General features: G+C 56.2%; 1 protein-coding gene across 2 annotated transcripts in view; it reads right to left on the bottom strand.

Annotated features, from left to right (window-relative positions):
- The window catches only part of ARHGEF2 (Rho/Rac guanine nucleotide exchange factor 2), a 130,381-nt gene that overhangs the window by 98,095 nt on the left and 16,277 nt on the right, over positions 1-16,009 (bottom strand). For both annotated transcript variants that reach the window (XM_073322498.2, XM_073322499.2), the window contains exons 2-5: positions 12,326-12,638; positions 8,994-9,165; positions 5,905-6,013; positions 4,125-4,164 (exon numbers count right to left, since the gene is read on the bottom strand). In XM_073322498.2, the coding sequence (XP_073178599.1) occupies positions 4,125-4,164; positions 5,905-6,013; positions 8,994-9,165; positions 12,326-12,612 (608 nt within the window). In that variant the 5' untranslated portion in view covers positions 12,613-12,638. The remainder of the gene's footprint in view (positions 1-4,124; positions 4,165-5,904; positions 6,014-8,993; positions 9,166-12,325; positions 12,639-16,009) is intronic.

Below are 16,009 nucleotides of genomic sequence, written 5' to 3'. Positions count from 1 at the left end.
GTTGTTACCTAACTGCACTCAAAAACAAAACAATGCAAAACTTTAGAGCCTACAAGTCCACTCAGTCCTACTTCTTGCTCAGCCAATCGCTAAGACAAACAAGTTTGTTTACCTTTGCAGGAGACCCTGCTGCCTGCTTCTTATTTACAGTGTCACCAGAAAGTGAGAACCTGCATTCGCATGGCACTTTTGTAGCCAGCATTGTAAGGTATTTACTTGCCAGATATGCTAAATATTTGTATGCCCCTTCATGTTTCCGTGATGATGATGTTTGTTAAAAAAATAGTGCGTTAATTACATTTGTGACTGAACTCCTTGGGGAGAATTGTATGTCCCTGCTCTGTTTTACCCACATTCTGCCATAGATTTCATGTTCTAGCAGTCTCGGATGATGACCCAGCACGTGTTTGATTTACGAACATGTCACTGCAGATTTGACAAAATGCAAAGAAGGTACCAGTGTGAGATTTCTAAAGATAGCTACAGTACGCGACCCAAGGTTTAAGAATTTCAAGTGCTGACCAAAATCTGAGAAGGACGAGGCATGGCGCATGCTTTCAGAAGTCTTAAAAGAGCAACAATCCGATGCGGAAACTACAGAACCCGAACTACCAAAAAAGAAAATCAACCTTCTGCTGGTGGCATCTGACTCAGATGATGAAAATGAACATGCATCGGTCCACTCTGCTTTGAACTGTTATCAAGCAGAACCCGTCATCAGCATGGACGCATGTCCCCTGGAATGGTGGATGAACCACGAAGGGACATACGAATCTTTAGCGCTTCTGGCACATAAATACCTTGAGACGCTGGTTACAACAGTGCCATGCGAATGCCTGTTCTCATTTTCAAGTGACATTGTAAACAAGAAGTGGGCACCATTATCTCCTGCAAATGTAACCAAACTTGTTTGTCTGGACGATTGGCTAAACAAGAAGTAGGACTGAGTGGACTTGTAGGCACTAAAGTTTTACATTGTTTTATTTTTCCATGCAGTTTTTTTTGTATATAATTCGACATTTGTAAGTTCAACTTTCATGATAAAGAGATTGCACTACAGTACTTGTATTAGAAGAATTGGAAAATACCATTTATTTTGTTTTTTTACAGTGCAAATATTTGTATTCAAAAATAAATAGAAAATGAACACTGTACACTTTGTATTCTGTGTTGTAACGGAAATCAATATATTTGAAAATAATCCACAAATATTTAAATAAATGGTATTCTATTATTGTTTAACAATGCAATTAATCGTGCAATTACTTTTTTTAATTTAAAAAATTAATCACGATTAATCGCGCAATCACTTGACAGCCCTATTAAATACCTTTGAGGATCTGGCCTAAGTGATTTGCCCAAGGTCACCCACAGCCCCTGTGGTGCAGCAAGGAACTGAACCCGGTTGCAGGCTCCTGGCCTGTCTCCCCCAGCCCAAGAAGGGCTGACCCCACATGCCCAGACTCTTCTCAGCCCCTTTCTGAGGGGCACAGTTTGAGCTTCAGACACCCAACCCATCAGGTAACAACTCCCACACTGTACGGATGCAGCTCTTCCTCCGGCCCTCGGCACAAAAACCCACCCGCTTCCCGCCGGAGACGCACGCTGGCTTTTAGAGTCAGTTGATCAAGCCCAGCGGGAGGTGGCTGATCAGTCACAGGTGAGACTGCGCAGTGTATTGGAGTGGGCCTCCCAGCCCGGATCCGCAGATGGTGGGGCTCACGCTAAAACCTCTAGTCCTCTAAAACCAGCTCTGCTTTGAAGTTGTGCCTCAGTCTGGTGGCTGGGCTCTAGGACCCTGCGAGGTGGGAAGGCCCCAGAGCTTGGGCTGCAGCCTGAACTGAGCTCCGGCTGAGTCAGCTGGCAGGGGCCAGCAGCGGGTGTCTAATTGCAGTGTAGACGGCGGGTGTCTAATTGCAGTGTAGACATAGACTTAGCCAACTCACACCGGGGAGTCTGCGGCAGAGCAGGGAACTGAACCTACTCCTTCCCATTCCTCTTGAGGTGGCTTTGGCCGGGGCCCCAAGAGCCGTAGCAAACCCCAGCATGCTGGCTGGGCTAATACAGCAGTGAGAACTGGGGCCCTGCAGCCGGGAGAGTCTGGCTGCCTGACTCAGACGAGTTACTCAGGGTTTGCATCAGTCACATTCCATGAGCCGACCGGGATCGTGACATCCAGGGGCCGCGATGCAGCAGCTGGACGTGCCCGGGAAAGGACTTTGGAAATGAGTGAGCTCAAGAGGATGCTTGAGCAAACCAAATGAAATTGACGGCTGGGACGCCCAGATGCATTAAACCCTCTGTCATCCAGAACTCCCTCTCATCGGAGTTAGGTACTGGAGTCCGCTGGGCCCAGATCCACAAAGGTATTTAGGTTCCTAACTTCCATTGAAATCAGGAGCCTAAACATCTCTGTGGATCGGCACGCTGCTAAATGTGCACTAGATCCTTTATTCAAGCAAATCTTCAGGCATTAAATAGCTCTCAGCAGCTTGTCATCTGCTTCTATGACTCTATCCACACAAGGGAAACTTTTCCCACCATTGCAGTGCGATTTGTATCAGGAATCGCACGAATTAGGGCCCTACCAATTTCACAGCGGTGAAAGATGTGTCACAGACCACGAAATAAGCCCTTCCCCGTGAAATCCAGTCTCCCCCTTGCTGCTGGGACCGCCCCTGCCGGGAGCACTGCTAGTCCTGGCCAGGCTGGGAAGGGACAGGACTTGTCCTTCCCCTGTACAGCAGGTTCTCGGTGGTGAGATCAGACCCACCTCCAGAGGCAACACAGAAGGGAGGGTGGTGCATCCCCACCCTCACTTCAGCGCTGCAGCAGCCTGAGGGTGTCTGTGCTTGGGCATTCAGCCCCCCCGCTACCCCCACCCCAGTTCCTGCTGAGGCTCAGGGTGCCCATTTTTCCGGGGCCCTCCAAATTGGCCGGGGTCCTTGGACTCTGGTCGGGACTAGCAGCTCGGGGCCCCCAGCTGGGGCACTTCCAGCAGGGCAGGGGAGATTGGCGTCACCTCCACCTCCGGGAACCTCCTCCTGCAGGAAGCTCCGGGGCTGCTGCCTTCAGAGCTGGGCTCAGCGCAGAAGTGAGGGTGGCAATCCTGCGACACCGTCCCCCCCCCCCCCGCCTTGTGACCCCACCCCGCCATGATCCCCTTTTCAGTCGGGACCCCCAAAGTTACAACACCCTGAAATTTCAGGAGGTAAACATCCGAAATCGTGAAATTGACCAATTTTAAAACCCTCTGGCTGTGAAATTCACCAAAATGTTCCATGAATTTGGTAGGGCCCTACTTATGATATTTGGTGTCTTTTCTTAAAGCGCCCGCTCCTGGAGTCATGGGATTAGGAGAGAATCTCAGCTGTTGCTGCTTTTTTTTTTTTAAGCAAGTTTCTAGCTCTCACAATTGCAAACAGAAGCTTGAAAATGTGAATCCCATTGGCTCCAAAACCAGAAGGTAAATAAAAAGAACCTCAAGTTTACTGGTTTTATTTTTTAAATCTCGTGATTTGCCGGGGGGAGGGGGGGGGGAGAAGGGCCTGACTCATGATTCTGAAGCCACCAATTCAGCAACAGCAAGGGGGGAATCGAGGTTCTCAGCCCATTTGAAGCCTGGCGTCAATTAAACCTGCTCCATACGGTACTGGACTAACAGGGGTCCTTAGCCTCTTAACCATTCAGGGCTTGGGGAATGGTTTATTATTATTGTATTATGGTAGCATCAAGAGGTGGCTGCTGAGATCATGCTAGGCATGGTACACAGACCTAGTGAGAGACAGCCCCTGCCCTGAAAAACTCAGAAACATAGAAAAGAGAAACAAAGGGATAACAACAAGCCCGACAGTGATGAAGCTCCTCTCATGAATAGGTCTCAAAGTGCTTTAAAAGAGGAGGTCAGGATCATTAATCCCACTTTACAGGTGGGAAAACTGAGCCACGGAGCAGCCTTGCCCAAGGTCACACAAGGAGCCTATACCAGAGCCAGAACCCAGACCGCCTGAGGCAAACACCTCCGTCTTACCCACAGAGGACCATCCTCCTTCTCCAAGTACAGTCCCTCCACTGTAACACACCCAGAAACAGCTTGACGACGAGCAAACGCCTCTGAGCCTTACCCATTGGTGAGGTCCGTCCCAGAAGCGAAGAGGGGGATTTCTGCAAAGGCGAAAACAAAAAGACGGTAGGAAGCCGTAGCCCAGAGGCCAATGAAGAGGTTCCCAGCACGATCCACGTCCTGTGGGCTACAGCTACACTAAACAAACCATTATGACACCGATCCAGCACCCTGCAGCTTCCTAGAGATACCGCAAGGCTCGGGGTCAGGACCGGAGAACACAGGAACGTAATAGCAGAGCGCCGGCTCCAGTTAACGTTGAGTCTTGCTTTCTGTCTAACGGTCAACTACTCCAAGTGCTCTGACTGTCTTGCTACGTGCTGTGTCACCTTAGGGGGAGGGGTATGGCTAATGGTCCAGCTCTGGGGCCCTTTGAGTAAGGGGGTCTTGAGATACAGCCCCCTAGAACTAGCAATTTACAAAATTGCCCGGCTCTGATAACTTCTGTTGTGCACCCTAAGGGCAGGAATGAGCGGTTTAAGTTTCACCTCTCTCCCCATGCTGGCAGGGCTGCAGGCCACACCGGGCAACCTCACCTCGGTGCTAAAGTTTTTGGGGGTTTCACTGATTTAGGAGGGAAGCAACAGCTCAGCAGATGGCTCAGTACAGAGATTCAGAGCCGGGCTGGCCCGAGGGCGAAAGCCAGGGGATGTCATCGCGCTGCAAGTCGCGGAAATCTCCCCGCTGAAACCCAAGGCTGGGCCGGAGACGCACGGTGGGCTCAGGAAGGGGCGGCCCATAAGGCAGCGGTCACAAAGCCGAGGGCCTGGCGGTTTCCTTACAGACACAGGAAACAGTCAGCGTGCTGGAGAGAACACCGAGCATCAGCACCGCGGGACGGGACCCTCTCCGAGGGAAACGCTCTCCCTAGAGAGAAGTCACTCCCCTCACAGGGGAGAGGGCACCAGCGAAAGGCTGATGTGCCCCTTACAGCCTGCTTGGGCCTGGCTTTGGGCTGGCTCTCTGCCCCCAGCAGAGTCTCCCACCTTAGCAAGGGGATCAGGTGGGAAGCTGACCCAGGTCGCTTTGATCTGGCTTCCTCCCAAGGGGCAGGAGTCTGCCCTCTGCCCGGCAATGGCTATCACCGGGCGGGGCCTTCCCAATCTTATAGCTGCACTCAGTTGCTGGTGACAACATGGCCCAGTTCCTCTCCTCCCTGTCCGATGAGAGCATGGCGCGGGGGGGCAGGCATAGGCACCAACTCTGGGGGTGCTCAGCACCCCTGGGGCTGGCCGCCAACCAGCTCTTCAGCAGCTGCCCCGCCACTGACCCTTCTCTGCCCCCCAGTGTCCATAAGGCAGGGAGGGGCAGGAGGTGCTCAGGGGAGGGGTTCTCAGGGAAGGGGGCAGAGCTGAGGGGGAGGGGCCCAGTGAGAGGCACCCACCATCAAAACCAAAAAGTCAGCACCTATGGGCTGGGACGGGGAAGGGTTTGTCCGAGGACTGCAGAGGGAGAGACACCCCCCCCCCCCGTTTCCCAACCCTCCCCGCCAAGAAGGGAGGCTAAGCCAGGAAGAAAATCCAACAGGTCAAGTGCCCTAGAGCGGGTCCGGGGATTTCTTCTGGTCTCAGCTCTCTCCTTGGTGGCCAGTAGCCGGCACTGCCTGGTGGGGAACTTGGAGCATAGCCGGAGGAGGTTGTGGGTGGTGCTGCACAGCGGCAAGGGGGCGCCCCGAGCCTCTCGGGACATGTCCCCCCCCCCGCCCACCAGCACTTGGGGTGGCCTCTCAGGCTGGGGTTGGAGGAGCCAGATGGAGGGGCAGAGGGGCCTTCCCTACTCACCATCCGCATCCGGGAAGCGGTCGATGCCACTCAGGGAAAGGCACTTGGAGAGGGTGCTGGAGGCGGGGTTCTGCCCGGTCCGATATGCCTGCAGCCTCCTGGCATCTTCCTGGGGACAAGCGCAGGGATCGGTGCCAGGCAGCGCAGGGATCCAGCTGCCCCCGCTGCGCCAGGTGAGAGTGGGTGGCTGTGGGCAACGGCTCAAAAACACAGCGGTGTGCCCACGGTTTCCCGCAGCACCCGCCCGGAGGGGGGCAAAGTCCCCGCCACGCCCCCTTGCCAGCAGAACGTGGGTCCACAAAGCCCTGGCCGGGACCCCCACCCACTGCTCCAAGGAGAGCTGGTTGGGTTGCTGCGGTGAGGCGGTGAAGAATTTCGCCTCTCCAGACGTTCTTGCATGGGCAGCTATGTAGATCGCTGCGGCCATCACTAAAGAGCAGCCACCTCTGGGGTGGAGCCCCACAGCAGCCACGAGAGAGAGAGAGGATTCAAGAAGCAGCCTGTACACCTCCACTGTCAGGGGCCCCTCTCACATTCTCGGTTGCCCAGCCCACACCATTCCCCATCACACACCATCCCCATGGCAGCTCACACCCGAAATGCACGGTGTGGATTTTTGCACTGAGGTGGTCTCATTCGGGGCAGAAATTAGTCACCCCTCTCCCCCCACCTTTAGCTCTTCGCTTGTCTTTCCCCCTCCCCTGTTCCTGTCCACTGGAGAGGAGGAAAGGGAATCCAGTGCCAGGAGACCAGCAAGCATCCTAGAGATCAGCAGTACTCCAGCCTGGGAACCTTTACCTGGCACTGGGCCTAAGGACCCCGCAGTACCATTCCCAGGTCTGCCGCTGGCCAATCCAGGACAAGTCACTGCCCTGCTCTGTGCCTCAGTTTCCCCTCCCACCAGTTTTCTGTTTAGGCTGTCAGCTCTTTGGAGCAGGGACGGTCTCTCACTAGTGTAGGTGAAGCACCTACTGCAGCAGGGGTCTGATCGAGGCCCCTACCAAAATGCAGCGAACAGTTGTCGGTAGAATTGGCCCAGGCTGGAATTTAGCCAGGGGTTAAACACCCCTGATGTTTGTTAAAGCACCAGGGGACCTGCATCTGGCCCCAGCGTGACCACACCTGGAATCCTGGGCCCCCTTCTGGTGCCCACAAGTCCAGCAGGAGGCTGGTGAAGGTGGAGAGAAGAGGCAGAGGGTGAAAGGATCAGAGGACGCGTCCGAGAGGGGCGCGCACAAGCAGTGCCATCTGTTTAGCTTCACAAAGGGAAGGTGAAGGGGTGACTGGATCCCAGGCCGTAAGTCTCTACCCCGGGAATTAACAGGCTCTTCGGTCTAGTAGAGGAAGGGCGAGCATGAGCCAATGGCTGGAAGCTGAAGCCAGACAAATCCAGGCCGGAAACAAGGGGCAGATTTTTCACGGGGAAGGAAATTAACCACGGGAACAACTCCCCCGAGGTTGTAGTGGATTGACTTTTCAATCGAGACTGGGCGTTTTTCTCTGAAATCTGCTCTGGTTCAAAGAGGAATTAACCCAGGGAAGTCCTGTGTTATGCAGCAGATGAGACCAGGGTCGGGGGTAGGCTCCCTGTGAATGGAGGGTGGGGGGCAAATGGAGGGATAATGAGGAGAGCTACTGAGATGGGAGGTGCCCTGCGCTCCCCCAGCAGTCTCAATGGCTGGGACCCTGTGCACAAAAGCCCCCTCCCCTCTACCCTGTCCTGTCCCCCCCGGCCTGGGAGAGCCTGGAAGGAGGGACCAGGCTAAGCTGGGGCATCCTACCTGCCACTCAGCATGATCCCACGCACCGCAGGGACCATTCCAGTCCCTCCTCGGCGTCCCACTCATCTCCTCTTTCCTCCCCCTGCCCCCCAGCACATGGAGTGGGGAAAGGGGCGGGGACAAATCCAAGTCACTCTAGCAAAGCAGAACACATTGGTGGGTGGCGACGTAGAGATGCCCCATGGCGGGCCTCCACCATGAATATTTCCATTGTGGGGGCACTAGGACCCCCCCGGCCATGGTTCCAGGGGGGCTGGAACAATTTGTACAGTGGGGGTGCTGAGAGCCCCCCCTCTGTTATCTGTTAGCCACCAAACTGTTATCCCTGTATATAATGAAATCCACTTCAAGCCAGGGATGCGGCCCCCCCCCAGCACCAGCACCCAGGCATGGTTCCCGCACCCCGAGTCAGATAAGACAATCACAACATCCCATCTGGCTCTACGATCTAGGACCGGACGGACGAGCGGCCAGGCCATCGCAACGTGTCTCGCACGAGGCTCCGTACTTCACTTTTACTCCACGGGCCTTCGCCGACGCTGCTGGCCGTTTCCCTTCCCCAAAAGAGAAAAATCACTTCTCGAGGATAACGCCCCCGAACAGGAACTGTGCTGCCTTCCTCCTTCCACCGTGTGTTGACAAAGGGAGCCGCACAGCCAGGGTGAAAACAGATGGGGACTGGAGCAGAGAGCGCTGGGCAGGGATGGGAGGGGTTGCCTGGCTGGCTTAACCCATTGAGGAGTCTACTCTGAACTTCCCCTTACCCTCCCAGGCTGCACTGCTGAGCCATCTCATTTTCCATTCACCTCCCTACCAGACCAGACTCGGTCCATCTCAGCGGGCATCCACCCTCCCTCCACAGCAGATTGGATTCCTGCCTGGTCTCCCCACACCTTGTATCAGACCGTTGGCCCATCTGAGTCAGTATCCCTGCCTCTCATGGCCCGTTTCGGGTGCTTCAGAGCAAGGCAGCTGCCCCTGGGGATTCAACTGCGGCCAGGTGCGTAGTGATGCGCAAGCGGAGGGATAATTCCTTCCTGATTCGTGTCAGGTGCGGGACAAGGCCCTGAAGCATGAGAGCTGGTTGCATGATTGCTGCAAACATGCAGGTGCAAGTAGGTGGGGGGGGGGGGTGCGGAGAAGAGCACTGATCATGTGAGGTGCAGAGCACTCTCGCTAAAGCCAGTGGGAGCTGAGGACACACAGCAGCTGGCAGGAGAAGCTCAGCCCCTTCCAGGATCTGGCCCTCCACCCCCTTCAGGCAAGTCCCCTGGTGCTCAAGGGAGGAAGAGGAGATGCATCCCCTACCTGAGCCCGCTCCAGGTCCTCCTCCTCCTCATCCTGCAAGAGCAGGGACTCCAGCTCGTCATTGCTGCGGATGATGGGGGCCCGGCGGGGGTCCCTGCGGTGTTGGGAGAAGCTGTCCAACTGCCCCGCAGCGGAGTCGAGTTCCTCAGGAGCCAGGCCCTTCAAACTCACGCTGAAACAGACGAGGGAGAGCCAGGCTGAGAACTCTGAGGCTGGGGCCCAGAAACCTGCTAGCCGCCTCCCCACCCCCAAATCCAAACTAACACACACAGGAACTGCTTCACCCCCTCCACCACATCAGAGGGCACCTCGCATGCCCCCCGGCTCTGCGCTCAGCACCGGGAACCAGAACTCCCACGCTCCCATCCCGGTTCTGACAGCAACTCCCCTCCAAGACCTGGGGACAGGTCCTGAGCTCGGAGCACTAAGCTGCGGTGCAGGTCACATTCCTGCTCTGTGCCTCAGTTTCCCCCCTTTTGCACAAGGGGAATGATGACACTGTGCTGCCTCTGCAGGGGCGGCGAGGGTTAATCCGTCCCCCTGGGGGATTTAGTAGTAGATGTTTCACACCAGCATAGTGGGAGGTTTGACTCTTGTTGCTGGCTTCAAAATAAAAACCCATTCTTTTTCAGGGAGGTCACAACCAGCTGCATCTCGGATCGTGCTGCTCTTTCCTGGCCTCTGGGGGGCAAGGCAGGAACACCCCTTGCCCATAAAAGGGTCCAACAACCCACCCTCTCCCCCATCTTTCAGCATGGGAAAGCTGAATCCTAATTCAAGTTTTGCAGACAGCACTGGATCCTTAAAGCAACCCAAGGGAGCAGAGGCCAGGACAGAGCCCAGGTCTCCAACACCCAGGTTGCTTACCTTAACCACAGCCCCCCCGACCCCCACCCACCCCTAGCTCAGAGACCAATAGCGAAATTGACATAGAAATCATTCCCACAGACCACAACCTACTCACCACAGCCTGCTGAACATGGCCCCTGGATGAACCCCTCCCTCGCCCCCGTCGCAATCTCCCCTTCCCCCTACTCCCCAAATGCCGATGCGTCTCTAGAATCGGTCTCTGGATCTCAGAGCCTGACTTCCTGCTCCGGGCTCCACGCTGTTTGCAGAAGTGGGGTGGTGGTTTGGGGTTGGTTATTTTTCAAAGCTGCCTCTTTACAGCAGACGAAAAAGCCAATCATCAGCCTGAGCCGGCCACTCTCAGAATGAGAAAAACCCAATGCTCCCCTCGGAGCAAAACGGTCTTCACTTCAACCGGACTCACCAAGGGGCCGGGGGGTGGGCGTCGTGGCAGGGTGAGATCAGAGGGGCCGGCTCCCCCATCACGCAAGCAGGGGGCACGGCCTCTGCTACAGACACCGGGGCTTGGATCTTGCCATGCATGGCTTTATTGGGGAGCTGAAATACTGTGGAACAAGGGACCCGGTTCTCAGCGAAGAAGGCCTCTGTCTTTGCCACGGGCAGGTGACCCACTGAGCGCGCAATTACCTCAAGCTACCAGCAGGGGGAGCCATCTGCCTACTTGGAGACAGGACCGGAACACAGGACCTGAGGGGACCACTGGGTCCAGCCCGGGCTGTCACAGGCAGCCCCTCCAACCATCCCCTTCAGAAACCGATGAAGCACCTCCTAAAGCTAGTTAGGTTGTTGCCCCTAGCTACTGGGAGGCTGTCCCAGACCCTCCGTCCTCGGATGGTGGGAAAACCTTATAATTCCCAGGTGAAGTTTACTCATAGCCACTTTGTCCCCCTTTGATCTCACGCCAACATTTGTCCTTTAGCTCATCCCCCCTCCGTGGGGTTCACCCCAATGTCTTCACAGAGAGTCACCAGATCCCCTCCATCTCAGCCCTGGTTGTGCCACGCTGAACAAGCCAGAGACTTTCCTCCTGTAAGGTCGGCTCCCCGGACCCCTCGTGATCCCTTCTCGGCACTTGTCACCATCTGAATTCATCTCTCTTGAATTCGGCTGACCAGACTTGTACACAGGATGCCCGACAATGTCTTACCAGCAGCTTGGCGTTAATACTTCCCTCTCTCTACTAGACACGCCTCGCGTGGACATCCTAGGACATTTGCCCTTTTTCGAGGGAAAGGCCTGAACTGGATCCCGACCTGTTCAAATTCTAAACCCCGAATCCCTGGAGCACTTCAGTCTCCCATCCAACCCCTGGCCCAGCCTGGCTCTGCTTAGCTGGCAAAAGCCAACAAGCTCCCAAGATAAAGCAGCAGGTCGGCTTATCAGCCCCGTAGGGCAGAGCCCAGCGTGTGGGCTCAAGCCGGGCCAGCTGCCAAAGTGACGCTTTGTTGGCCGTTGCCATCAATCCCAGGGCCCATTCGCTGGGCCGAGCTGCCGAGGGGAGATAAAAAGAAATCAAAGCCGCTGAACAAAGGCAGACAAGATCAGAAACAACAGAGCTGCAGCCCCCCCCCCCCCGGATCAGAGCCCACACCCCCAACCCCATCTGAGACCAGTCCATGGGAGCCAGTCCACAGGGAAGCCAACGCAATAGAGTTGCATGCACCAAGTAGAAAGGGGCAGATGGTTAGTGGACAGAGGCTAGCACAGGAAGTGTGGGGGCGGCCACAGCAGGACAGAGCCATGGTCTATTATTATTATTTGGATTGGCGTCCTAGCCACAGACCAGGGCCCCACTGTGCAAGGTGCTTCACAGACACAGAACACGAATACCTAGCTCTGATACAAAGTTTTCCATCAGTAGATCTCAAAGCACTTTAAAAAGGAGGCCAGCATCATTTCACAGCTGGGGAAACTGAGGCCTGGAGAGGGGCTGTGGTTTGCCCTGCAGCAGAGGGATGGGGAGCCCTCTGAGATTTTTATTCCAGGCGGCATCACTGAGTGTGAGCCACGTGGTTTAAGCCTTTCAATGGTCTTGCCAAGCTTTGTGCAGTCCTGTGGCAAGCAATTCCACAGGTTAACAGTAGTAAGTAGTATTGCTCAGCAGATAGGCCCAGCAAGCCGCAGCAGCCAGTTCCATGGGTTAACATCACACTGCCTGCCCCAAAAATACCCTTCAGAAACAAGATCCACAAGCCACACCCTTGCCCACATAACATTCTGCAATCGGTGTCAACACCCCATCTCCACCAGTAATACACCCCAGCAGCTAGACACACCCCACCCACCACCCTGCAGCAGCCAGTTCCAGGGGTTAATGCCCCACCCCCCATCACCATTAATGTCAAGCGGCAAGCACATTTTTTAGGTTCTGAGTCTGGTGCCAAGATGGCAGGAGTGGGGTGAGGGATCCAGGCTTCCAGGCCGTGGAAGGGAGAGAGGGTGCCATAAGCCAGGCTGGGTACCTCATTTGGTCGTAGTCTGAGGCGCTCTGCAGCTTCTTGCCCGGCTCCCAGCTGTGGCGCCGGTAGGAGTCCCGTTCACGGAAGGAGGCCCTCAGCACGCACGACCTCCGCAGCAGCACGCCCAGGAAACGGTCTTCGTCTTCCTCCTCCTCCACCTCCCAATCCGCCGCCGGGTTGCCGTCGGGGCAGGAGCCCTGCTCCACGGCCGACATGCAGCGGCGTTTCTGGCCCTGGGCCCTGCAGGGGGCGCCGTCGCAGGCTCCCGGGGATTGCTCGGGGCAGTTCATCCTCAAGTCACGGGGACGGACGGACGCTGGAGGGGGGACAGACAGGGCAGAGGGGTCAGGCCCAGGCTGAGTCAAGCAGCACAGTCACAGAGAGCAGGCTGGGGGTGGGTAGGGAGGAGTAGGGGGTTCCTAAGGGTGACTTGGGGTCACTCCCATCGGATGGCCGCCCGATGGGGCCTGTCAGCTCCAGCCTGACCACTAGGCAACCCAGTGAGCTCAGCTGGTCCCAGAGACCCCCCCTCCACACAGTTTCTGCTCCAGCCCCAGCCTCCCCACTCCCGTCTGGTTCCTGACCACCTGGCTATGACTCCGGCTCACCCCTTGACCCCTCAACCCTGACTCCAGCTTCACCCTGAGACCGGTGCCTGCTCCCTGCCCCTACGCTTGTCATTACCCAGCAGTCTCCAGCTCCTACAGGAAACAAGTTGGTGGGTTCTCAGCTCTGCCAACATCCGCAACCCCAAAGCCATCGCCATCACCGACCAGCCCCCTCGCTGCCAGGGGACTGGACAGGCCCCCAGAGACCAAGCTGCCCTCCTGCCCCTACTCAGGGCAGATCCTGGGGATTACGGTGACCAGATTATCAATGGCCAGGACCCTGGGGCACTCCTCACCCAGCAGGGGCCCGTCATCCCCTCCCCGCTAAACTTGTGCCAGAGCTGGCCTAGTCCCACCCCTGCCAGCCCGGGGGGTACTGATGCCAGAGCCGCCATCCGGGGCTCAGTGGTTTTGGTGGCACGGCTGATGGACACTGCTGTGCCCGCTTGACTTGGATGTAGGGGGAGGAGGAGGAGCACGGGGAGCTACTGAGCATGAAAGGAGGACAGCTCAGTTGCCCGTTTTAAGGCTCCATATTTCCAGGCTAGAGCATGGGAAAAACCGGAACATGCTGGGACAGAACCAGGCTCGCTGGTCCCGTCAGATCAGGGTGAGGGTACATCCACAGTGGGCAGCCTCTTGTGTGTCTTGCTATTGCCCGTGTAGCTGAGGACAAAGTTTGGGGGGGAAGTTCCCAGCCTGCTCCATTCCCTCCCCGCCAGCAACGCCAGACACACTGGGTCCGGGAACTCCGCCCTTTGCTGGTGTGTGTTGTTTCCCCTCTCTCCCACCCTAGTTCCATCTGCCTGTTCGACCTGATAGGAGCCCCGTGGGCTAACTCACGGGTGAGAGTCAGCCAGTACGGCGCTGCGGCTCTACGCAGGATTGGAGCCACTTACAACCCAGCTGTCAAGCCTTATCCTGCCATACTTGGGCGTGCTGATGGAAAACGGAGGTTCCTGTAAGCTGGTTGCTACAGCTGATCCTGTGCCCCCTGACCAAACCTTCCCCCCCCCCCGCCCCACACACACACACACTCTTTTTATGAGCTCTTCCATGGAAGCAGCCACCTTTCAAGTGGACTTTAAAGCTTATTACAGTCGTAAAGAGGAACTGCCCTTGTTGGCCATTTCCTCATGCTCCCTTCAACAGACCCATTCAGCAAGCATGTCGTAAACCACACCAGAGCCTCCCCCAAGGGGCTGACCTACAGCTCAGGGGGGAATGCCGGCAGGAGACGAATCGGCCAAGAATCTGGGGCTCCAGCATCCCTGCCCCCAGTGGCTCTTGACTGGGTCTCCCAAAACACAGCAGCTGGGCACTGTGGGGTGAAGAGACCTTGATTCCCAGCGACTCCTTGCCAGGCGCTCAGGGAAAGTAGGACTCCGCCCATCCCCAAATGGCAAAGCAATTAGCCAAGCTCCTGTCTGTCGTACTCACCCCCCATCACTGCAGTAGCCGAGTACCTCACCATCTGTTATGTGTTTATCCTCACAACCCTCCTGGGATGCATGGCATTGTTGTTATCCCCATTGCACAGCTGGGGAAACTGAGGCTCCATGAGGCTAAGTGAGCTACTCACAGTCACATGGGGAGCTGCAGCAAAGCAGAATTTGAACCACTAGCCCAGCCCCCCTCTCCAAAGGGCTCACAGCAGAGCTGGGAATTCCTCTGGGATACTATCCAGTTGACACACACTCCTCCCTGCCTCTACCTCGTGCAATCTCTCCATCCCATCTCTCTCCTTCCCAAGAGACAGGCTTTAATGGGTCTGTAGCCACACTGGGTATTTCCTGCCTGAGACTTCGCCACTTGGCACTTCACGGACATGGCAGGGACAAAACTCAGCTCCTCTTGAGCTGACAGCGCCGGGCCTGCTGCTTCCTGAGCTAAAGGAGAACTGGTGGGTCAGCAGTATAGGGCTTAGGACACACAGAGCTGAGCAGGTCCCATTCCAGGCATGAATGTGATGGCAACTCACCCCCCTTAGCTGCTCATTGCAATGCTTCCTCCAGCCAGGGAGTTTGAATGGAGGGCCTGAGCCGAAGCCCCCTGAAGTCACTGGGAGTCTTTCCATTGGCTTCAACTTTGGATCAGGCCCTTCAAGGCTCAAGGGGCTGAATTACTCTGGCTTCCTCTGGACAGCTCACTCCCTCTTAGGCAGATGGGGGCGCTCCAGGCGGATACTGGCAGCAGCATGGCTAAACAGGCAGCTGCCCCTACAGCCAACCTGAGCAGCAGCCAGGGCTGTAAGAGGCGGGTAGGTCACCTATCGCTCACTCCTCCTAAAGATCCCTCTTTCAGGCCCATTCGCTACAGCACAGTGGAGCACACATGAGAGCGCACGCCCCTAGATGGGGAGCACGCACCCCTTCCAGCCCTAGCGTGGCTTGGGGCAGACACTGGAAACGGGGGTGCCTTTTGCCAAGGAGCTGGGAGGATGGCACAAGACGGGCCCAAGAGCGGGTGGAGTTACCAGCCCTGGATATTCCAGCGCGCGAAGAGGAAAGCAGAAAAAAATCTCCCCAAGCCAAGGGCCCCCCTCTCATCTCGCCACCTGAGTTACTCATTAAACGGCAAAGAATTCTGAAGGAAAGGAGGAGCCGGACCCACCCCCTCTCTGCCCCTAGACACACACACCACGCATGGTGCCTGGGTCGCAGGTTAAATGGACAAGTTTTGTGTGTGCGTGGGCCTGCCCCTCCTTGCAAAGACCACGCCGCTCAGGGGTCTCTAATAAGTTCCCGAGACAAGAGGGTACATTCATAGAATCTATCAGGGTTGGAAGGGACCTCAGAAGGTCATCTAGTCCAACTCCCTGCTCAAAGCAGGACCAATCCCCAATTTTTGCCCCAGATCCCTAAATGGCCCCCTCAAGGATTGAACTCACAACCCTGGGTTTAGCAGGCCAATGCTCAAACCACTGAGCTATCCCTCCTCATGTCCATTCCTGGAGTCCAGCCTCTGTCTCTTTCTATCCATCTGTTGTCTCGTGTCTCATACCTAGGCTGCGAGCTCCTTGGGGCAGGGACCATCCTTCTGTTCTGTGTTTCTGCAGCTTCCAGCCCCGTGGCGTCCT

This window comes from Lepidochelys kempii, chromosome 24 (assembly GCF_965140285.1).
Source record: "Lepidochelys kempii isolate rLepKem1 chromosome 24, rLepKem1.hap1, whole genome shotgun sequence".
NCBI classification, from domain to species: Eukaryota; Metazoa; Chordata; order Testudines; family Cheloniidae; genus Lepidochelys; species Lepidochelys kempii.
This window is presented reverse-complemented; position numbering and strand designations above follow the sequence as displayed.